Below are 23,733 nucleotides of genomic sequence, written 5' to 3'. Positions count from 1 at the left end.
TTTGTCATTGTCAGAGCAGCTTACAAATCAATAAAAAAACAGTGCAGTCCCTGCCCTTGGGCTTAAAACAATCCCAAAAGATACGACACAAAAGGAAAAAAAGGGATGAGGATGGGAGAGGAAAGCAAGCGAGCCCAAGTACCAAAGATTAGATGTGAGAAAGGAGGCTATCTTCAGGAGAAGAAAATGCTAAGGAATAAACTCTACGCAAAAACCAAAATGGAGTCCCTAAGGCGGTTGGGTGGGGCCTTGTACGCCTCCTTCCGGCAACTTCTACAGCCAAGCTGGTGCCAAACATTTTGCTCTGCCTTCCACATCAGTGAGGCTGTGAGGGGGTCTTGTCATCTGGGCATCCCAGGTAAACGGCGTTTCTGTGTACTCTGGTTTCCATCACAGTGTCCCATGCGCCAGAAGCAGTTTAGTCATGTTGGCCACATGACCTGGAAAGCTGTCTGTGGACAAACGCCGGCTCCCTCGGCCTGAAAGCGGAGATGAGCGCTGCACCCCATAGTTGCCTTTGACTGGACTTAACCATTCAGGGGTCCATTACCTTGCCCAGGACCTCCATACACACGGCCTGGCCTTGTGCCCCGGGGCGGCCCCCTATATTTTTTATTATATTAGTGGCCATGTGATAATTCTAGCTTATGAACTTTATTGTTTAATGTCTTAATTTGTATATTAAGATACTTTTATAGCTCTGTTTAGAGTAGGTAATGTCTTGATAATATATTTTTTGTATCAATCCAGTATATTTTCTTTTAATCATTGAATGATTCTGTGCACACTGCGGCAGCCTTTGGCTATGTGCAATAAAACTGACTGACTGACCCCTGGAGGCTCACTCCATTGTCTCTTGAGATCGATGCCAACCCAACAATTTATCCGAAGTGTTCCTACCCTGCCTTTGAATATACCACTGCCCAGGGGGGCTGGCAACATTAAACCGATGCTGGGGTGGTTTGTGGGTTTTTTATGAGGGGTGGGGAACCTTTGTAGAGTACAGAGTTGTTGGGGGAAATTGATGAGAAGCAATGGCTTGAGGGGTGCCCCTTCTGTGTGATGTTTGGTGTGAGAGGGTTCACAGGAACATCAGCTGGGCAGAAGCCTAGCAGAAACTCCCAGAGCCACTGACTGAAATCATTCGTAATCTCATTTCAGCATTGGAGCCACCAGACCTTCGTATCCAGCCACCTCCTTTCTTCCTTCTCGATCCTGTGCAGAGATGCCCGAGAGTCTTCTTGTGTGAGCGGTTTCTCATCTCTCCACGACGCTTGACCAGAGAAGGCCCCCCCGCCCCGGTTTCAAGGAGCGCGCTGTCCCCCTTTTTGGGTGGGATGCCTAGGAGCGTGATGTCGGATTACTCGGGAATGGTCTGCGAGATCCCTCCCCAGTGCCAGTTCGGTAGCTTTGAAAAAAAGCATCACCTGGAGAGCGGAAAGAATCGCCCAAGGAGAAAATGTTCGACACTGGTAGGTAGCCTGGTTTTCATCCTGGTTGTTGCCTCTCTTATCCATTGATGGCACTTCTATCCCAACTTTTCCTCCAAGGAAAACAACAACCCTGTGAGGTAGGTTAGGTTGAGACTAGGGTTCTTCCCAGGATTCTTTGGGGGAAGCCATGACTGTTTAAAGTGCCACGATGCTGCTTTAAAGACTTCGTTCATTTATTTACTGGCTACGTGGCTTTTTTCAAATACCTCACCTGCACAAACGTAACTCTGTGAGCAGAGCTGAGGAAGGCTGCTGTGGGCTGGAGACCATTACAGTTGTGGTCACAGCACACTTGAAAAATACTGTATTTTCTGGCGTATAAGACTACTTTTTAACCCAGGAAAATCTTCTCAAAGGTTGGGGGTCATCTTATACGCCGGCTACAGCAGCAGCTCCCCACCAAAGGATAAAACGACAGCAAATTAAATCAGAGGACACCAAGCTCTCTAGATGAGGCAGAAATACGCTTGAAAATTGGCCCCAGAAGCCCCCGGCCACTGGGAAGTGGAGCGGATTTCTGAGCCGGACTGGAGACTTGTTTTTTTAATTTTTATTTGGTGTGCGTTGGAAGAGATGTAGTCTTATACGGTGAGTATATCCCAAACTCTATATTTTAACTGGAAAAGCCCAGTCGACTTATATGCCGGAAAATACGATAAATGCCATTGTTTCTCGATACCACTTAAATTTGATTTGTGTTTTGTCATTATCACATCGGGCTTGTTGTTCAAAATGCCTCTTCTGCCTTTAACAAAACATAGGCTTTAAAAAATAATTGAGTCGACGGCACAGATGCCCAGCCCTGTTCCAAAGAAAATGTCTAGTGTGTAAACGCAAAATCTTTTTTCAGCAGGGTTGAGACATGCAGCTAAATAAATGCGGGGGCCATAAGGCAGATGCTGGGCAGCGCCTTCGAAAGACGCAAATCCACAGGGATTAGTGAGCCGGGATTCCACAGCTGAACTTACCTCAGGGCAAGTTTCCACCCAGCTGCCTTGCCTTTTGTAAAATACCTTTAAGAGCAGCTATTAAAAGTCTGAATGTGCAACTTAAAACCACAATTGAGTTGTACCTGGGACAATTGTTGGCCGTTTCTGAGTGATTTGTCTTAAACACCTGATGTGTAAGGAAAAGCTATCTTTGGCTGAGGTGAGGAAGGTTGCTCTTCCCGTTTTTCTAATCCTTTAATTAGGCTGCAACCCCAGATTTTGTGTTTTGTTTTTTTGGTAAGCCATGCTTTTTTTTTTTTTGAGGTAGTGTTTATGTGGGTGGGAACAACTTAATTGTGCTGCAGTGATGGATAGTAGTGGTTTTAAAGTCTCACCTGGAATTAAGAGATTTCCGGTGGCAAATTGTTTGAGCAGAATTCTGTCTGAAATGCATGGGGCAAGTTGCCTTCTCTTGAAATGAGACTATACTTCTTAGTAGGGAAATGTCTGTGTGTGTGTTGTTGTTGTTGTTGTTATTATTATTATTATTATTATTATTATTATTATTATTTTAAAAATAGTTTAGAGCATAAATAAACTGCTCTCTAGCCAACAAGAGTGGCTTACAAATATTGGTTCTAATATGGTCCCAGCACTCAACTCACAATGTAAAGAGAGTAATTTATTTGTTTCCCTCTGAAGGGAACACAGGGTGCCAAACATGTCAGTAATAGAACAACACAGTTGAACTGTCTTTTTAAAAACCTTCTAAAAACAATCAATTGCTCTCACAGCTAATAATTTCAGGATTGCCAGGAACTGTATCCTTCAGCAATGAAATGCCTGGGTAAACAGAGATAATCTTAAATTCCTCTTAAATGTTAAATACATGACACAAGGAAAAAATATAGGAGGGAGGAGGGAAAAGTCAAGCTCAAGTTCTTAGATGCTACAGTTCTCAACCTGCACTGCAGCAAAATGGCAGAATGTTTGCATTTGCAGGAAATGCCGTGCCAGGATTGGATTTTTGGATCTCCCTTCGCAGAATGTACCCTTAGAACTGCCTTGCTAAGGGCAAAAGATGTGAATCTTTTGGTTCAGGCTTTGCCCTAGTAATGGACTTGTTTTCAAGCATAATGCCCTTGGAAACATCCTCTGGTGCCTGCAGAGTCTTTGATCTCCCCCTCTTAGGGCTGGCCAAGGATAATTTGGCACCTGCAGTGAACCACAAAAAAGAAGGGGTGAGTGAAGATCTGTCTTGGGAACAAGGCTGGGAGGAGACCAGGAGTGCCTCCTATTTACCAAGAGGCTACTTCAAATGTGAGGGACGCAGGTAGCTCTGTGGTCTAAACCACTGAGCCTCTTGCAAATCAGAAGGTCGGTGGTTCGAATCCCTACGACGGAGTGAGCTCCTGTTGCTCTGTCCCAGCTCCTGCCAACCTAGCAGTTCGAAAGCACGCCAGTGCAAGTAGATAAATAGGTACTGCTCCGGCGGGAAGGTAAACAGCGTTTCCGTGCGCTCTGGCTTCCGTCACAGTGTTCCATTGCGCCAAAAGCGGTTTAGTCCTGCTGGCCACATGACCCAGAAAGCTGTCTGTGGACAAACGCCGGCTCCCTCGGCCTGAAAGCGAGATGAGTGCTGCAACCCCATAGTCCCCTTTGACTGGGCTTAACCATCCAGGGGTCCTTTACCTTTTTACCTTTACTGTAGATGTGGCATTTGCTGGGGGACGGCCTGCCAAGAAGTGGGGAGATCCCGCTTCCAAAGAGTGCACTGCAGTTGGCCACCCAAGGCATCTCACCTTACCCCATGGGTGGGGCTGGCACTGCCCCCTTCTGACCCCCTCGCTGCCCTTTCCGTCATGCGGTGGTGAGGGTGGCTGTCTTATTTTAGATCGGTGCCTGAGCATCGAAACTCCCAACTGCAGTAATTTGCAAAGGGCACCAGGTAGGGGAAAGGTTAGCTGGGTTACAAATCCACTTGTTCCTTCCCAGTGGTGGGCCTGACACAGTCAGTGGTCAGGGAGAACACCAGACTCTTTATTTGAGGGTCATGGGTTCGAATCCCAAACTGGGCAAAAAGATTCCTACATTGCAGGGGCGTTGGGCTAGATGACCCTTGAGGTCCCTCCCAAAACTACAATTCTGTGACTCTGGAGGAGGGCTGCCTCCCTGCCTTCAGCCAAGGCCCCTTTTCATAGAATCATGGAATTGTAGAGATGCCGGGGACCCCCAGAGGCCAACTAGTCCAACCCCCTGCTTATTTATTTATTTCTGTTCCAAGCAGACATTTATTAAATTTTTTTTTGTCCTAAAAAATTGAGATGGATCTGCTATGCATGGGTTTCAGGCCTAAAGCAGTTTTGGAAAGCGAGTGGTGACTCAGAAGCAGTGGCGTAGCGTGGGGGGTGCCAGGGGTGCGAGCCGCACCGGGCGCAACATTTGGGGGGGGCGCAAGTCCAGAGGGAAGGGACAAGCAATCGAGGCTTGGTTGGGGTGAGGGATCGTCGTCTCCGTTTGGCCGGCCCCCCTCGAGGAAGCGGGAGGGAAAAGAGCCGCGCAGCAGCAGCAGGGAGGAGGAGGTGGAGGAGGAGGTGGAGCAGCAAAGCCGGGAGGAGAGCGGGCCCGTCCAGGAGGAGGCGCGATGCTCGGGACCGATCGGGGCTCCGGTTCGACAGGCGCCGGCGGCCGGCTACAGCCTGCCGGCCCGCGTCTTCCTTCCCCCTCGGAGAACTCAGCGGAGAAGGGCAAAACTAGTTTGAGTTGGTTCTGCGGAGTCTCTTTGGCTCTGGCGCCCCCCTACCGCTTGTCTCCCTCCTGCCATACCAGTCCCAGGGGGCACCGACCCCCCACATTGACCCTAACTTCCATGTGGTTTGCTCCTGAGTAGCCTCTGGTTGGGCAGAAGAGCTTGTCCACCTGGAAAGGCAGCCCACCTAGGAGAAAGAAAACTCTTATCCTAAACATCTGCTGCCTTGGGAGAGATCTCCCAGTGGTGGAGTTTCCTTCCTTGGAGGTTTTTAAACAGGTCGGTTGGCCTCCTGTCATGAATGCTTTAGCTGAGATTCCTGCATTGAGGGGGTTGGGCTAGATGACCCTTGGGTCCCTTCCAGCTCTGTGATTCTATGAGAGAAGAAAAGGCTCAGGAGTAAACACTACACAAATACCGAGTGGAGTCCCTAACATGGTTGGATGGCACCTGGAACACCTTCATCAGTGAGGCCGAGAGGGGGGCTGTCATCTGGGCAGCAGTCAGTGGCGTAGTGTGGGGGGTGCAGGGGGTGCCGGCCGCATCGGGCGCAACATCTGGGGGTTAGGGTTAGGGGGCGCAAATCCACGAGTTAGGGGGCGCAAATTACTTTCCTTGCCCCGGGTGCTGACAACCCACGCTACGCCACTGCTCAGAAGGAGGTTTCTTCAGAACCTGCTGGTGTTTGAGGACTTAATGACAGCCAAGTTTGTTCTACAACTCCAGATAACAGCAGGTCCTCCTGCTAATAATAGTCTCTCCACCCAAAGTCTTCAGGATATATTCCAAGCAGAGCAACCTTGGGGTTTTCCTTTGTTCTGTCTAAGTCAAGGATAGATAGATAGATAGATAGAAAGATATTGTTATCCAACCACATGTTATCCAACCACATAAATGACAGAGAGCTTGAGGTGTAGCCTCTTTCTGGGAATGTCATGTGCCTAAAATCCTGGAGAACTCCTGGCAACCTGTATAAACCTCTGGTTGCTCACGGTGAGAATGGGCTGCTTTAATGTGTAATGTTGCCTTTTGTGTCCAGAGAAGGGTTGGACCAGGCAGTGTTAGAAACTCAGATACGGCGCCAATCGCCAAATGTCACCTTGAACCTAGGTTATGGTTGCCACAACCTAGGCGCCATACCCCGCTATGAAATTCACTGTTGTTGTTATTATTACCGTATTTTTTGCTCTATAAGACTCACTTTTTCCCTCCTAAAAAGTAAGGGGAAATCTGTGTGCGTCTTATGGTGCAAATGCAGGCTGTGCAGTTATCCCAGAAGCCAGAACAGCAAGAGGGATTGCTGCTTTCACTGCGCAGCAATCCCTCTTGCTGTTCTGGCTTCTGAGATTCAGAATATTTTTTTTCTTGTTTTCCTCTAAAAACTAGGTGCGTCTTGTGGTCTGGTGCATCTTATAGAGCGAAAAATACGGTAGTATTTCCTTTCATTTCTATACCGCTCTATATTTTAAAGAACAAATCTCAAAGCGGTTGAAGACACGTTAAAACGTCAAATGAAACAACCCAGAATAAAACGAATAAAGCTTCAAGGAAAATATTTCAGATTCCTCTCTAGGTGACATTTTGTTTCCCCCTATTTATTTACCTACTTAATTAATAGAGCTGCCCCAAAGCAGAAGGAGTCTGGGAAGCCAGGGTGGTGTAGTGGTTAGAGGGTTGGACTAGGGCCTGGGAGATCAGGGGTTCAAATCCCCATTCAGTCGTGAAGCTTACTGGGTGACCTTGGGTCAGATACAGCTTCTTAACTACCTCACAGGGTCGTTGTACGGATTAACTGAGGAGGGTGTGAACCATATATGGCATCCAAAAATCTAGACATGGTTGCAACTGGAGCCTGAGACCAGAGACTATCAATCGCATTGGTTCCATAATCAGATGAGTCTTACCTTGGTTGGAAGAAGGTGAGATGTTGCATTTTCAAGGAAGCAGAGTTGTGTCTGATTCTTGGTTACTTCAAGAATCGCTCAGGATTCGGGTTTGAAGGCTGGCTGGAAACATGTGTCTTAACATATAGATATATATACACAAAACCTCGCTCTCTGTTGTTGACCCTCAGGATGACGATGAGACCCTGAAATACCTCACTCACGAGGAAAAAGACGTCCTCCTCTTCTTTGAAGAAACCATCGATGCCTTGGAAGATGACTTGGAGGAACAAGCTCTCCATGACAGCGGCATCCACTGCCACTCTCCGAGGTCAATGGAAGAAAACACGTCCAGCCAGTCGGAGTCTGAAGACATCATAGATCTGGTCCAATCAGTGCTGGAAAGCAGCATTCAGGACTGTGATCCTAGCGGAGACATGGAACCAGGTAAAAACTGGATGGGGCAGGGCCTGGTTTAGTGTGTTGATAGTCATGTGAGTCTGCTCTCAGTGAGCAAAGTGGACCTTCTCCTGGAGATAGAGAAAGAGAGGCTTCTGCATTCCTCCTTCTAGAGGTGACCTTCTTGTGGAGCAAAGTAAGGTCTAGGTTACCCTTGGGGGCAAGGGGATCGGTTCCATGGTTTGGCATAGTAGGCAGCTGTAAATTGTGGCTGCTGACAGCATTCTTCATTTCATTTCATTTTACTTTATTTTATTTTATTTCTGTACCACCCTTCATTGGTAAATCTCAGGGTGGTTCACAGCATAAAAATATTTCATCACTTCTTGTTTCTGGGAGGGCATTTTTTCTCAGGCTAATTGTAATGGTGATTGTGCTAATGTGGTTTTTTTGTTTTGAGTGGGTGTGGGGAGGTGGGGCATCTTATCATTTTGTGCTCTGTTAACCACTGCATTTTTTTAATCTGTTGTGCTGGAAATCTCACTGACTATCAGACTCTGAAAAGCTGGTATCACGAGATCAAGTTCATCCATTTAATTAAAGTAAATAGTTTTAATTATGTAAGGCAGGGGACACGGGTGGCACTGTGGGTTAAACCACAGAGCCTAGGACTTGCCGATCAGAAGGTCGGCGGTTCGAATCCCCGCAACGGGGTGAGCTCCTGTTGCTCGGCTCCTGCCAACCTAGCAGTTCGAAAGCATGTCCATAAAATGAAAGCAATAATCAATGCACTGTACTATAAAATAAATAAGACAGTATTGTAGATGACAAAAATAAAAATTAAATTCTTTTCTTACCTGCATTGATGATAGTCATTGTTTGGATGGGGGGATTTTATCCATTTCCACAGTCACACAGTCAATCAGTAGCTGAACTGGGTTTGACACAGTCACAAAAACAAATTAACCGAAAAAGCTTCAGAAACAAAATAAATATCAAAAACAAAAGCACCAAACTTAATCCGTTCCGGAAGTCCATTTGACTTCTGAAATGTTCAAAAACCAAGGCACAGCTTCTGATTGGTGCAGGTGCCCAGGAAACAATAGCCAACAGCCACATCGGATGTTTGGCTTCCGAAAAACGTTCGAAAACTGGAACACTTACTTCCGGGTTTTCAGCGTTTGAGTACCAAGGCGTTTGAGAACCAAGGTACCACTGTAACGCTTTTTATTGGGTAAGGTAGGGGGAACTGTGAGTGAGTTTATGGAACCAAGGGGACAGTGTCCGAAAAAGGTTTGGGAACCACTGATCAATATTGCTAGCCACCCTCTATGGAAGCTTCTGACGGGGTACAAATTCTCTGACAAACGCTGTCACTTCCATGGTTCCAGATGTACCGGTCTAGGAAACGGTTCTAATAATCTGCTACTTTCTCCTTTCTTTTCTAGCCCCAGAGGAGGCTGGGAAACTAGATACACTGAAGCCAAAATATAACGTTGAGGACACCTGTGCTGAGGCTGCCATCCCTCTTCCTCTGTTGCCATCAGCTCCACCGCTGCCCATCTATGAGGTGTTTCCTGCCGCGCCCACAGCTCAGCACCCAAAACTCGTCCGCTGTATCCCAACCCCGCTCGTCATCGCTCAGAAAATATCTGAGAAGCAGGCAGAGGGAACCCCCTTCTCTCCCGCCTCTCCAAAGGAAGGGAGGTCTATGGAGGGGAGGACCACGCCCTCGTCTTCCCCGCTGCGCAACAGAGAGCGTTTCTCCGCCTTCAAGCAAGCTCTGCCGCCCCCAACCGCCCCCAAGCCCCAAAGGTTCCCCAGCAACATCAGCATCACCAACGTTGGCGAGAGGGAGTTCAGCAAAACTATCTCCCGAGCTGCCGTCAACGTGCAAGAGCGCAAAGCCAGGGTGTTGGCCAACGTCAACGGCTCGCCCTACTTCATAAGCGAGCTGGAAGAGAGACTTCAGAAGCACGACTTGTCAGGACAGAGCAGAAGCTCTTCTTTGCGGGATTTGCCGTCGGAGCAAGCGAGACACGAGGCCCTGAGTAGGCTTAGCTTGGTGGACAGAAATCTTGGACCAGCCCCGCTGGACCAGTCCTCAGATCTTCCCACGCCGACAGACAAAAGGCCAGAGCAGCCCTTGTCCAACGGCTACCGAAACATCCACGACGTCTTGAGAAGGGAAACCAGCCACTTCCCCAGTGTGAGCAAAACGGTGACGGTCAAACCGGATGCTGATCTCCCCGATGGCAAGCCCGCTCGGCAAAACGCCGCCAAGAGCTTTTGCGACCACCGGCTACCGGACCTCAGCCTGGAAATGAGGAGGAGGTCTGGGTCGCTGCCCAGACCGTCTGGATTGAGACCGCAAGGCGTAACTGTACAGTTCTCTGGACGCGGGTCTACGGAAGAGGCTAGGAGAGAGGCGCTGCGGAAACTTGGGCTTCTCAAAGACTAGTTGAAGGACGGTTACTGCGATGGTGGGAGCATCGCGCTCCCAGTGGACTCGGTTTCTGAAGAGATCAAATGGACTGTTCTCTTGCCCCTGCAGTCTAAGGAAAGATTAAATATATCAGAACGGGACTTGTGCTTGTCATGGGTTTCCTTAACAATGCCCAGTCACATGGCTTACTGAGGTCTTCTGCGGGATTTTAAAAAGGCATTTTATTAACAGGAGACCTAGATGCAAAAAAGGGGCGTCATACTAAATGAAGTTTTAATGGTGCAGTATTTGTGTGTGTGTATGTGAGTAGCTGTCAAGTATGTCACGAGTGCAATGGGTTTTCCTTGGACTCCTACGTTAATGAAGCCAAAAAATAAGGGGGGGGGGAATGTATCTGTTGAATTACTATATAGGGATGGATATATATTTATAATGTAATGTACTGGAGAGGTCAAATATACAATAAAGCTGCTATTTCTGATTGTCACATTTCTCTCTGTCACTCTTTCTTTCTTTCTTTCTTTCTTTCTTTCTTTCTTTCTTTCTTTCTTTCTTTCACATGCATGTATTTGTCTGTAGACTAATTGTCAGGAGTTTAAATCATGCATAATACAGTGGTGCCCCGCAAGACGAATGCCTCGCAAGACGGAAAACCCGCAAGACAAAAGGGTTTTCCATTTTGGAGGTGCTTCGCAGGATGAATTTCTCTATGGGCTTGCTTCGCAAGATGAAAATGCCTTGCGATTCCTGGGGTTTTTTTTTCGCTCCCCACCCCCTTTTTCTAAGGCACTAAGCTGCTAATAGCCTTTTAGCAGCTAATCCGCTAATCCCTTAAGCCTTTAATAGCCGCTAATAACCGCTAATCCGCTAATGGGCTTGCTTCGCAAGACGAAAAAACCGCTAGACGAAGAGACTCACCGAACGGATTCTTTTCGTCTTGTGAGGCACCACTGTAATCCCTAAGTAATTTTTGGCAGAAATTCACCCCTTTTCCATTTTGATGTGCAGGGTTTCTTAAACTTAGGTCTCTGGCTGTTTATGGACTACAACTCCCATCATCTGTAGCCCACAAGACCAGTGGTCAGGGATGATGTGAATTGTAGTCCAAAAACAGTTGGAGACCCAAGTTTGGGAAACACTGGTCTGGAGGAACCTTGTATTTCTGGAGACAATATAGGGGATTTGCAACAGACTGACACAAAGATTTCCAGTGCCCAGAGAGCAGCAACAAAACGTCTTCTCGCCCCCTCAACTATCCTGCCCTAAATTATATTGAAGAAAATCCTGAGCAAGCTGGGAAGGTTGGCAAGGAATTTTGCGTTGTCAGTAAATGGAAGTTTTTGTTAAATGGGTTTTTGCATGAAGCTGAGTTCTGGAACTCGGAAGGAATTTCTGGGCTCAGAATCCTTGAATTCTGCACCAGGCTCTGGTTGGTGGATAATGGAGGTTCTAGTAATATCCTGCAAGCTGGGGCAGAGTGGCTGGGGCAACCCGGTCAGATGGGTGGCAGATAAATAATAAATTATTATTAGAGAAGTCAGAAGCCTGGCCAGTCTTGCTCTAGAAGCAACACAGTGTTCATGGCAGAGCAGTGTTGCTTCTGCTGCAGAGGATATATTGAGGGCGGAGAGAGAGAGAGAGAGAGAGAGAGAGAGAGAGAGAGAGAGAGTTTATTAGGGACTCCAATCCAGCCCAGCTTCATATCCTGCCTGGCCAAACTGGGCAAGATTGCAGTTCAGCCTATGCCTATTATTATTATTAATATCCCGCCCATCTGATTCCCTAACAGGGCTGCCTTCAGATGTCTTCTAAAAGTCAGGTAGTTGTTTATTTCTTTGACAACTGATGGGAGGGGGTTCCACAGGGCAGGCGCCACCACCGAGAAGGCCCTCTGCCTGGTTCCCTGTAACCTCGCTTCTCACAGGGAGGGAACTGCCAGAAAGCCCTTGGAGCTTTGAAATGTTTCACTTTCACAGGACGTCTCCTCACCTTAGTATGGAAAAACTGGCATTGTAAGTAGGATGTCAGCTTGCAGTCGGAGAAGTATATGCTTCCTGAAAACTGGTGTAGCTAGCACTTTTGGGTGCTTTAAGGTAAAAAAAGTACCTTTCAGGCGATAATGGTGTAAACTGAAACATTGTTGAACCACCTATTCTGTTTGCTGATTGATGCTAATTCAGAATGGGCCAGTATCAAAGCTACTGTCGTGTCAGAACAACAATTGCAGCTCTAGGTTTGCTGCACTGTGCAGGCCACACCCTGATTCTGTTTCTGGGGCCAGCATCTTAGCCTTGTCCCGCAATAGTCCCCTTCGTGAATTTGCCCAGAAACAGACTGTCGTTTGGCATGATTAAATTTGCCTGGATCAGCAGGAACCGCAGGAACAGATTAACTTCAAACTGCCGGGGAGCCTTATGGTACATTACTGCACTTGAAAGCATTAAAGCCAACTGCTCTACAGAACACCTGTTGTTGAGAATATTGGGTGGGTTTTTGTATGATGCCTTGGGAGCATGAAAATAACCTGTGCATGCTTTGACATATGGGACGGTCCTATGCCAGCCGTTCTAGCATCTCACCAGGTTCTCTGGCTTTTGTTGTTGTTGTTTAGTCATTTAGTCGTGTCCGACTCTTCGTGACCCCGTGGACCAGAGCACGCCAGGCACTCCTGTCTTCCACTGCCTCCCGCAGTTTGGTCAGACTCATGCTGGTAGCTTCGAGAACACTGTCCAACCATCTCGTCCTCTGTCCTCCCCTTCTCCTTGTGCCCTCCATCTTTCCCAACATCAGAGTCTTTTCCAGGGAGTCTTCTCTTCTCACGAGGTGGCCAAAGTCTTGGAGCCTCAGCTTCAGGATCTGTCCTTCCTGTGAGCATTCAGGGCTGATTTCCTTAAGAATGGAGAGGTCTGATCTTCTTGCAGTCCATGGGACTCTCAAGAGTCTCCTCCAGCACCATCATCCATTCTTCGGCGATCAGCCTTCTTTATGGTCCAGCTCTCACTTCCATACATCACTACTGGGAAAACCATGGCTTTAACTATACGGACCTTTGTTGGCAAGGTGATATCTCTGCTTTTAAAGATGCTGCCTAGGTTTGTCTAGGTCTTTGCAAAGCCTGCTACTCTTGTGGGAAGGGCAGCTATATGATAGAGCACCTGCCTCACAGATTCGATCCCTCGCATCTCCAGGTAGGGCTGGGAAGACTTCCTGCCTTAAACCCTGGAGAGCGGCTGCCAGTCAGTGTAGACAATACCAGTGGTTTGATCCGGTATAAGGGAGCTTCCTATGTACTGCCACTATCACCAGTAGTTGGGACTTCACTGCTACATTGACGCTTAACACAAATGCCACATACAAAGAGATCCCTCAATCATGGGCTAGATGAGCCATTAGGGAAGTTATTTTCCCCCCGCACCTGCCACATGTCATATATATATATATATATATTTTCATTGGCCTCCTGACTGAGTCTTCTGTATCTGCCCAAGGTTGCATCACTCCTGGTGAGCATATGCACAATAACCGTCTACTTTCAACTGAAGGCAGAGATGGATGAGGCGGATGGGACCTGTGGCACTCTGGACATTGCTGGACTCCAACTCCCATCACCCCCTGCCAGCACAAGCAAGGGATGATGGGAGTTGGAGTTCAACAGCACCTGGGGAAAGTTGCAGTTTCCTCATCACTAAGGCTGCTTAGAACTAGGCACAGGTTTTCTTGTGAAAAAAACCAACAAAACGAAACCTGCAGCTGTGTGTTTATCCTGGCAATTACTCTTTTTTTGAAATCATAGTCTGAAATAAGTATATAGCAAAAGCTAGCATTTCCCTCGAAAATAATTTCCCCTTCCTTGATTTAAATCATTCTGTAGGTAATTATAAACCAATTTGGAACCTGAAAGATAAGCAACTTCTTCAGTGTTCTTGGAATACTGGAAATTAGCCCCGTCTGTGATTAGGTTTGCATTTTCTCTCGATAAATTTCAGCCACCTTTTCTACTCTGGGCTATATTTCTGCTGTGTACTTAGACTGGTTTAACACGTTCTCCTGAGAACTGAGGTTTTGTACAAGGTTGGGAGGGGCAGGGACTTATTAACAGAACATTCGCCTCTATTCCTGGCTGCCATTTCCCATGATCCTTTGAGAGGGGAAGCCATGACAGTTACTCTGCCATGAAACTGGCATAGGGTTGACCATGTAGATAGGCCCAGTAGTTCTATCAAGCTCATTTGTGCAGGATTTAAGTGCAATAGAAGCAGGTTCATGTTCTAAACAGCCTGAATATAAGGGGAAATGTCTTTATTATTGTATGTAGTTATAAGGGCATCTATTTTGTGCAATTGTGAATTATCATATGTTTTCTGTTAGATGCATCGCTTAAACCATTGCACATTGATCTTATACATGAAAGCTGTTGAGAAGGAACTTAAATCTCTCACGGCTGTTAAACGTGTCTCATAATTTTTTGTTGTTAAGAATAGCATTTAATCTGCTTACCTCTTTAAAAATGGCGTAAACCTGGTTTTATATACATGAAGGGATCCTTCCAGAGTGCTAAAACTATTTATATGCCAATTTTCACACTTCCCCACTGATGACCCACAATACTGTTACATCTGTCAGTTGAAATAAACGTGGTCCTCTCATCTTAAGACTTTGTCCTAGTTTTTAAGTAGGGCTCTGTCTGTGCTGTTGCATGGGAGCGAACAGAAAATGGCGGCAGCTTGCCAAATTCAGCTTGTTATCTTTTTATAGGTATATATGCTTTTATGACTTGTAAAGATGTGCTTTTGAAAGTGGAACGAAGGTGCGAAGGACAGAAACGTTCAAGAAACGTTCTAGAACTGAAATTGTCTCCCCTCCTTTATTTCTTCAGAGTATTAAACCCCTAAAACTCCCTTTAAAAAAGCTACCCAACAATGGGTAGATCATTGCCAGTTCTTTTATATAGTGGTACCTCAGGTTAAGTACTTAATTCGTTCCGGAGGTCCGTTCTTAACCTGAAACTGTTCTTAACCTGAAGCACCACTTTAGCTAATGGGGCCTCCTGCTGCCGCCGTGCCGCCGGAGCACAATTTCTGTTCTCATCCTGAAGCAAAGTTCTTAACCCGAGGTACTATTTCTGGGTTAGCGGAGTCTGTAACCTGAAGCGTATGTAACCTGAAGCATATGTAACCCGAGGTACCACTGTACTGTGAGTAGATCACAGTCTCTTGGGAGTTGGACGTGCCTGATATAGATAAAGATAAAGCTGGCTGGTTTACATCTAAAAAAAACCCAACTAAAATTGGGGATGGAATCAAACAGCGTGTTTTCGTCTAACTGAGCAAGGAGAAAAGAAGGATGAAGCTGAATCTGGGCAGATTCCTGCCCCAAGCAGAAAACTTATCTCAAGCCATAATAATAATAATAAATTTTATTTATAGCCTGCCCTCCCCGGCCGGAGCTGGGCTCAGGGCGGCTAACACCAATAAAATTACAGTAAAAACATAATAGGGGGGGGGGGGGACCAATTTAAAATACAGGTTAAAATGTAATTTAAAATGCAGCCTCATTTTAAAAGTAGCCCATGGATCAAAACCATAAGGGGGGGAAACATAAGGGTCAGACTGAGTCCAAACCAAAGGCCAGGCGGAACAGCACAGGAGGGTTTATAGCAGGGGTCAGCAAGGTTTATCTTGCCTGGGCCGGATCGGTCCCTCCGAGATCCTTCCGTGGGCTGGATCCCTGTGATTTTCGGCGTCTGCACGTACGCAGACGCGATTTCCAGCATCGCAGAAGTGAGTTAGCGCTGTGCGTGAGCAGGCAGCTCCATTCGGGGGTGGCTCGGGGGCCGGTCAAACGACCTCCGTTGGCCGCAGGTTAGTGACCCCTGGTTTATGGGGTGCTGCTGCTTAAGCAAAGGCAGAGTTACAATTCCCAGAGTGGTTTTAACAATCCCTCTTTCCAAGGAGGTCTGAGAACTGGAGCTCTGTGAGGAGAAGAGGGGTCTCCCATCAACACTGAGCACCCACAGCAAACTACAGCTCTCAGAATTGTTTGGGGGGAGCCAGTGTTTTTAAAGCAATAAGGTACCACTTTGTGCCAGTGTGGTGTAGTGGTTAAGAGCGGTGGACTCGTAATCTGGTGAACCGGGTTCGCGTCTCCGCTCCTCCACATGCAGCTGCTGGGTGACCTTGGGCCAGTCACACTTCTCTGAAGTCTCTCAGCCCCACTCACCTCACAGAGTGTTTGTTGTGGGGGAGGAAGGGAAAGGAGATTGTTAGCTGCTTTGAGACTCCTGAAGGGGAGTGAAAGGCGGGATATCAAATCCAAACTCCTCTTCTTCTTCTTCTTCTTCTTCTTCTTCTTCTTCTTCTTCTTTGTAAACATGGTGTGAATGTGGCCTAGATGGTCCCTTGTCCCCATCTCATTTTTGTCGGTTGCTTTTTTGAGGAAGGAATCAGGGCAGCTATGTGACGTCCATCTCCTCTTCAAGCGGAGGTACAGTGTGGATTAGGCCTACAAGCATCATGCCTGGCTCACCCTAGCAACCAAACTCTTTCCCGGCCGAGATAACTTGGCCAGGAAGCGAAAAAAACACTCCCTCCAGTGCTCCCAGATGAACCCGGGATGCTTTGGAGCTGAAATCGCCCAGGTGGAAACCGCAAAACACATTCCTTGGCTGTGGCCTTCAAATCCATCATTGCTGTTGGCAGAAAAGGGAACTGAGGTATTGTGGAAAACCTTGAGCTTCCTGTAGATCAAGCAAAGAGCAGCAAGTTTCAGACGGGCTTGTGGGGAGAGGACTGGGAGATGGGTGCTTTAACTATCTGCTGCTCCAAGCAAACTTACTCTTCCATTTAAATGCCCCTTGCAATTTATTTTTTGAAACCTCTTTTCCTTCCTGCAGAACTCCAAAGACCAGAAATACAGCAGAACATGGAAAAATAAGGGCATGGGGTGGTGCCACCAATTTCCTAGTCAGGACTGGCCTGAGGTCAGAATGGTGCCCATATCTGTTGTTCAAAACAGAGGAACATCTGGGGATTCAAGGGGAACAGCCAGGAGAGACCTTTCCCCTGCTAGTTTCTTCTTCTTCTTCTTCTTCTTCTTCTTCTTCTTCTTCTTCTTCTTCTTCTTCTTCTTCTTCGATTCAAGTATTGGGGGTTTAGTGACTGATGTGTCCCACCCCATGGGTCAAATGGATGCATATTCAAATACAGTGGTACCTCGGGTTACAGACGCTTCAGGTTACAGACACTTCAGGTTACAGACTCCGCTAACCCAGAAATAGTACCTCAGGTTAAGAACTTTGCTTCAGGATGAGAACAGAAATCATGCTCCGGTGGCGCAGGGGCAGCGGGAGGCCCCATTAGCTAAAGTGGTACCTCAGGTTAAGAACAGTTTCAGGTTAAGAACGGACCTCCAGAACGAATTAAGTTCTTAACCCGAGGTACCACTGTACATGCTGTTTTCCTTTGAAATAAAAGCAGACAATGTGCAGACACGTTTTGCAGACACAGAATTATGGGTCACGTCAGCCCCAAACTTTGATTTGTTTATCTCTTCACGGAAGAGCCTGCAGAGCATATCTGTTTTTTGCGGCAGCACCTGAAACTCGCTCCTTCCTCCTCCAGAGTCCTGGGAGAAAACCTGGAGAGAGGGAACATATTTTCAGTGTTCTAAACAATTTAGCATCATAAACAACCTTTGCCACCGATGCTTTTATAGCTCTGGTGCCAGATCCGCTGGTAATAGCAACCAAGGGAGTTAGAGCTATAACTCGTTCTCTCGCCCTTTTAAAGAATCCAGCTCTGATTTTCTAAACAAGGCCATGTGCTTTGGTTTGGTTCTTCTGAATGATTGCTTGTGTTATGACTAGCGGCTTACAACCTTCCATTCTTTCCTGAAAACATGCAGCAAGCACCATGAATCTTATTATTATTAAAGATTTTCTTGATTTACAAAAGTGTGTTCAATGTCTCTCTCTCGTATTCCTCCCCCCCCCCCCATGTAACATTTTTACAAATCAGTTTCATTTGTGGGACAAGAAGCTACAGTTAGAACTGGATACGGAACAACTGATTGGTTCAAAATTGGGAAAGGAGTATGACAAGGCTGTATATTGTCTCCCTGCTTATTTAACTTATATGCAGAATTCATCATGCGAAAGGCTGGGCTGGATGAATTCCAAGCCGGAATTAAGATCGCCTGAAGAAATATCAACAACCTCAGATATGCAGATGACACAACCTTGAAGGCAGAAAGTGAGGAGGAATTAAATAACCTTTTAATGAGGGTGAAAGAGGAGAGGGCAAAATATGGTCTGAAGCTCAACATCAGATCAAACAAAGATCATGGCCACTGGGCCCATCACCTCCTGGCAAATAGAAGGGGAAGAAATGGAGGCAGTGAGAGATTTTACTTTCTTGGGCTCCATGATCACCTCAGATGGTGACAGCAGTCATGAAATTAAAACGCGCCTGCTCCTTGGGAGAAAGGCGATGGCAAACCTAGACAGTATCTTAAAAAGCAGAGATATCACCTTGCCAACAAAGGTCCGTATAGTTAAAGCCATGGTTTCCCTGGTAGTGATATATGGAAGTGAGAGCTGGACCATAAAGAAGGCTGATCGCCGAAGAATGGATGCTTTTGAATTATGGTGCTGGAGGAGACTCTTGAGAGTCCCATGGACTGCAAGAAGATCAAACCTCTCCATTCTTAAGGAAATTAGCCCTGAGTGCTCACTGGAAGGACAGATCCTGAAGCTGAGACTCCAAGACTTTGGCCACCTCATGAGAAGAGAAGACTCCCTGGAAAAGAGCCTGATGTTGGGAAAGATGGAGGGGACAAGGAAGCTACCAGCATGAGTTTGACCAAACTGCGGGAGGCAGTGGAAGACAGGAGGGCCTGGCGTGCTCTGGTCCATGGGGTCACGAAGAGTCGGACACGACTAAACGACTAAACAAACAAACAAAAATATGCAGCACTTTGCCATAAACTGAACCCAGAATATCAGGGAATGGACAAAACAGAGATCATAGGATTGGAAGGGACCCTGTGGATCATCTAGCCCAACCCCTTGCAATGCAGGGATTGAACCTGCAACCTTGGCATTATCAGCACCACGCTCTATCCAACTGAGCTGTCTCAGTCACTTTTGGTTCAGGAGGACAGATGCTCATCTGGACCCACCCTGCAGGTCAACTTTGACAGATGGGTGGGGCAACCCACTTGCCAATCACAGGGCAGTGCTATGACATTGAATAATTGGCAGGTGGGTTGTCCACCGCACCTGTCAAAATCCCTTGCGCTGGGTTTCCATGTGGTGGCATCCATTTGGCTGGGTACAGGTCATGTGTCCAGGCCAGAATTAAACCCCGCTCTCCCACAGACATCACAACTGATGTCAGTTGATTGACAGGTGGGTGTGGGGCTTTGGGGCAGAGGGGGGGAAAGAGTCTTGTGAGCCAAACTGGACCCCCTGGTAGTTCAAGACCGGCCTGTAGGCTAGAGATTCCCCACCCCTGCTGTAATTGACACTGACTGTACATACAAACAGGGTTAATTATGGGACACACCTGCATTGCATCTAGGTTGAATATACAGAGATAATAGGTTTTTCTATGGATACCACAAATCTAGTGGCTAATAGGCACCTAATCAGCCCCTTATCAGGGTCAGTGTAAGACGGCGGTTCTCAACCTGTGGGTCCCCAGTGTTGGGATACTGCCGGGAAGATGGGGGCATCAGGCAGGCCCCCAGCTGCCTCCAACCACTGGCCGGCAGCCAGTCTCCCTTACATCAATTAGCAACACAAGCCTCAGATACGTTTAGAGACCCATGCACGATCTGTCAGCAGAGTGCATAAATCTTCTCACAGCAGAAGAGGCGGACAGAGAAATGTGTAAGCATAATGTACAGCATTTTATTCAGCATAGCTCAGGAACAGAGGAAAACATGTCTGCTTCCCTTCATCTCCAGCAAAAAAGCAGTATAGCAAAAGCAACATGCAACGGAAGTTCCCAGCAGACTGTGCTGGAAATGTAAACAGGCATGTGACACACAATAGTCCTGCCTGTCCCTTTAAAGGTGGAACAGAACTATATCCTAACACCCAGATGTTGTTGGACTACAACTCCCATCATCCCTGAGCTCTGGCCTTGCTAGCTAGGGGTGATGGGAGTTGTAGTTCAACAACATCTGGGGACCCACAGGTTGAGAAAGGCTGGGGTAAGAGGAAAGCCTTTTAGTGTAAGAGGAAAGCCTTTTCCAGTAAAACAGTGACACACATGCCACACGCTTTGCCCAGGCTTGCACCCCGGGGAGGTCACTTCGGTGCTGCTAATGCAGCAGCTTGACTTCACCTCCGGAGGCACACTTCATTGTCTCTTGACAATGTTGCCAGCAACCCCAGGGCTGTCTTACCGATAGGCGCTAGGGGTGCGGGGCACCCGGGCGCCGGGCTCTCAGGGGTGCCAGGCCGAGAGTCTGGGGCCCGAGAGTTGAGTCCAGCGAAGAGCCCGTCCATTGGTCGAAGCACTGCAATGGGCTCTTCTGCTGCGGGCAGCTCTGCATTGCAAGTTCAGGGCCAACCAAGCCAGCGAGACGCTGAGGTGGCTGGCTGGCCGGCTCTGCCCTCCTGCACCCCTGGGACTGGGCAACCTGGGGGGGGGGCAGATCTTTGCACCCCGGTGCAGCATATGCTTAAGACAGCCCTGAACAACCCCACTTGTCCTCATGGAGCAGCCTTCACTGACAGAGATGGTCTTAATAATAATAAGAGGGCAATGGGAAATTAGAGAGCAATCAAAAGGTTAGTATTTATTATCATCAGTATTTTTGGGGGGGGGAGACGCAGGGGGACGCATACCCCTAAATATTTTGTGAATCAAAGTTTTGCCTCATTGAGGGGCAGTATTTCAATATGAGTAGGAAAATAAGAGTACCCCTAAACTTTTTTTAAAGAAAAAAAAGCACCGATTATCATCATTATAACTAAACAGAGAACAGAAATGATGTGAGTATGACAATAAAGCTATTACAGGAGGAAGAAGGGAATGTAAAAAGTGAGGAAGGAAGGAAGGAAGGAAGGAAGGAAGGAAGGAAGGAAGGAAATGAGCGAGTGGAAGTTTTCTCTGGGAGTGGGGAATAAGGTAAAAGTGGAATGTGAAAGGAGAACAGATAAAATATAGAATAATAATAATAATAATAATAATAATAATAATAATAATTTATTTATATCCCACCCTCCCCAGCTGAAGCCAGGCTCAGAGCGGCTAACAACAATAAAAGTAATACAGCATTCTAAAATCAATTCATTCTAAAATCAATTCAAAATCAAATTAATGGCAACCATTGGGCTAGAGTTCTGTGAGGATTACTAAAGGAGGGGGTCAGACTGTGCCTTGGCCAAAGGCCTGGTGGAACAGCTCTGTCTTGCAGGCCCTGCGGAAAGATGTCGAGTCCTGCAGGGCCCTAGTCTCTTGTGACAGAGCGTTCCACCAGATCAGGGCCACAGTCAAGAAAGCCCTGGCTCTGGTTGAGGCCAGCCTAACCTCCCTGTGGCCCGGAACCTCCAAGATGTTTTTGTTTGAAGACTGTAAGATCCTCCATGGGATATACCAGGAGAGGTGGTCCTGTAGGTATGAGGCTCCTAGGCCGTATAGGGCTTTAAAGGTTATAACCAGCACCTTAAACCTGATCCTGTACTCCGTGGGACATACCAGGAGAGGCGGTCCCGATGGAGACCGGGGGGGAGGGCAAGGTAATGCTCTAAAACTGGCTCTGATACCTGCACGTTTTGGAAACTGCCCTTTGCAAATAAAGGGGCGCTGTGAATCTCCACAACACACACACTCTCTCTCTCCTCAGAAGGAAACTGCTCCAGAAACTTCCTTCTGTTTGAGAAAATGGGAGACAGAGCAGCAGCTCACTCGCTTCTGAAGAATTTCCATCCCTCCCTGGAACACGTACAGCGTCTCTTAGGCTCTCCTGTTTTTTCCAAGTCGCCAGGGGAACCCCTCCCAAATTCGGAAGCTCCTGCCCTAACAGCTGGCATGGCTCTGCCTCAGACACTTCGTGAATTGTCTACTGTGCTTCCCCTTCACTTCTAGGACCTGGAGGGGGAAGCAATTCTTGGACACAGGACTTCAGATTTCCCACCAGGACTAAACCATCTCCTTGATGATGCCCTGCTCCACCTGGAACAGCTTTCCCCAACCTGCTCCAGATGTTTTTGGACTTAAGGCAGCCCGATGCAAAAAGTAGAGAGAGCTCCTGCTTTTAAAAACAAAAGGTTATGTAGAACTTTGACGTTGGTTTGGAGTAAGTAAGACAACGGTGTTTTTGAAGTAGTATTACTCAGCTTGGGGATCGCAGCACAGGAATTTGGCATCAGTTTGGAAGGGATCCAAAATTTTGGGGTTGCAAGCTAATGAAGCTCTCCCGTCAGTCCCGGGGGGTGATGGGATTTGTAGTCCAGAACATCTGGAAGGCATTAGGTTGGAGGGGGCTTGGTCTGTCTCTAGAGAATAAAAAGTTAGGTGTGGTAACATAGCAAAACCCACCCAAAGAAAGGTTGCCAATTCCCCACTGCCATTAAGCTACAGTCTGCTTTTGACATAACACTTTTCAAAGAGTGATAAATTGAAACAGGGAGCCCTGTCATTTGGGGGGGGGGGTCAGAATGAGCGAATAGTCTTGGGGGGGGGGGGAACAGTCTTGCAAAAAGAAACAGGCAGAAATGGTTGGTCCTTCCACTTAAAGGTATGGAGTTTATTTGTGTTGTTAGATAGCCCCCGCTCAGGACTCTTGTCTGAACTCCAGGGTCCTGCTTTGACTGTCATTATGGCACTCATAGTATAAGACCAGGGGTCAGCAAGCATTTTCAGCAGGGGGCCAGTCCACTGTCCCTCAGACCTTGTGAGGGGCCAGACTATATTTTGAAAAAAAATATATGAACGAATTCCTACGCCCCACAAATAACCCAGATATGCATTTTAAATAAAAGCACACATTCTACTCATGTAACAACACCAGGCAGGCTCCATAAATAACCTAGAGATGCATTTTAAATAAAAGGGCACATTCTACTCATGTAAAAACATGCTGATTCCCAGACTGTCCGTGGGCCGGATTTACAAGGTGATTGGGCTGGATCCGGCCCCCTGGCCTTAGTTTGCCTACCCATGTATAAGACCATTGGTTCATATAGCTCACTACTGCCTACAGTTCAGATGCTTCTGAGCCACAACTTTGTGGCTTCTCTTTTAAGTCAGTATCCGTTGTGATTTTTGGAATCTTAAGGTAGATCTCCAGAATCGCATGCATTCATGCCACAAAATATGCATTGTTTGCGGGGCAAGGATTTTTGAAGCAGTGGGGAAAACAAGGTGGTGGTGGTGGGGTCCTGGGCAGTGGTAAAAGGGATAACCAAAGATGATTGATTCTTTGCATTGTTGCAACAAATACTCCCGGAGAAGGTTGCTTTCTGATTGTCACAAGGTTTAAGCTCCATAGGTGGTTGTTTTCAGGACACATAAGGTAAGCAGCCTACCCTCCCACTCACTTGTATTAATCCAGGATTTTACCTTCTCTTACCCGGACATCTGACGATTAACACTGGTCTTTCAGCGGGACAGGCAACCAACATTTATACCAGAGATTTCAAGTACGAGTATATATTGTTGTTGTTGTTTAGTCGTTCAGTCATGTCCGACTCTTCGTGACCCCATGGACCAGAGCACGCCAGGCACTCCTGTCTTCCACTGCCTCCCGCAGTTTGGTCAGACTCATGTTTGTAGCTTCGAGAACACTGTCTAACCATCTCATCCTCTGTCGTCCCCTTCTC

General features: G+C 47.2%; 1 protein-coding gene and 1 long non-coding RNA gene across 3 annotated transcripts in view; both read left to right on the top strand.

Moving 5' to 3' along the window:
* Window positions 1-10,386, top strand: part of PROSER2 (proline and serine rich 2) — a 37,013-nt gene extending 26,627 nt beyond the window's left edge. The window contains exons 2-4 of one of the 2 annotated variants that reach the window (XM_083402271.1): window positions 1,162-1,472; window positions 7,246-7,501; window positions 8,902-10,386. In XM_083402271.1, the coding sequence (XP_083258397.1) occupies window positions 1,338-1,472; window positions 7,246-7,501; window positions 8,902-9,914 (1,404 nt within the window). In that variant the 5' untranslated portion in view covers window positions 1,162-1,337 and the 3' untranslated portion in view covers window positions 9,915-10,386. The remainder of the gene's footprint in view (window positions 1-1,161; window positions 1,473-7,245; window positions 7,502-8,901) is intronic. The other variant, XM_083402272.1, reaches the window with a different exon arrangement.
* A 1,167-nt stretch (window positions 10,387-11,553) lies between these two features.
* On the top strand, window positions 11,554-14,551 carry LOC310659287. The gene is made up of 2 exons (XR_014502721.1): window positions 11,554-12,495; window positions 13,002-14,551. It is a non-coding gene; the product is annotated as an uncharacterized lncRNA (long non-coding RNA).
* The last annotated feature ends 9,182 nt before the right edge of the window (window positions 14,552-23,733 follow it).

Source organism: Podarcis tiliguerta (assembly GCF_965153285.1).
Source record: "Podarcis tiliguerta genome assembly, chromosome: 10".
NCBI classification, from domain to species: Eukaryota; Metazoa; Chordata; class Lepidosauria; order Squamata; family Lacertidae; genus Podarcis; species Podarcis tiliguerta.
Note: the sequence above shows the minus strand (reverse complement) of the source record. Positions and strands in the feature narration are given on the sequence as shown.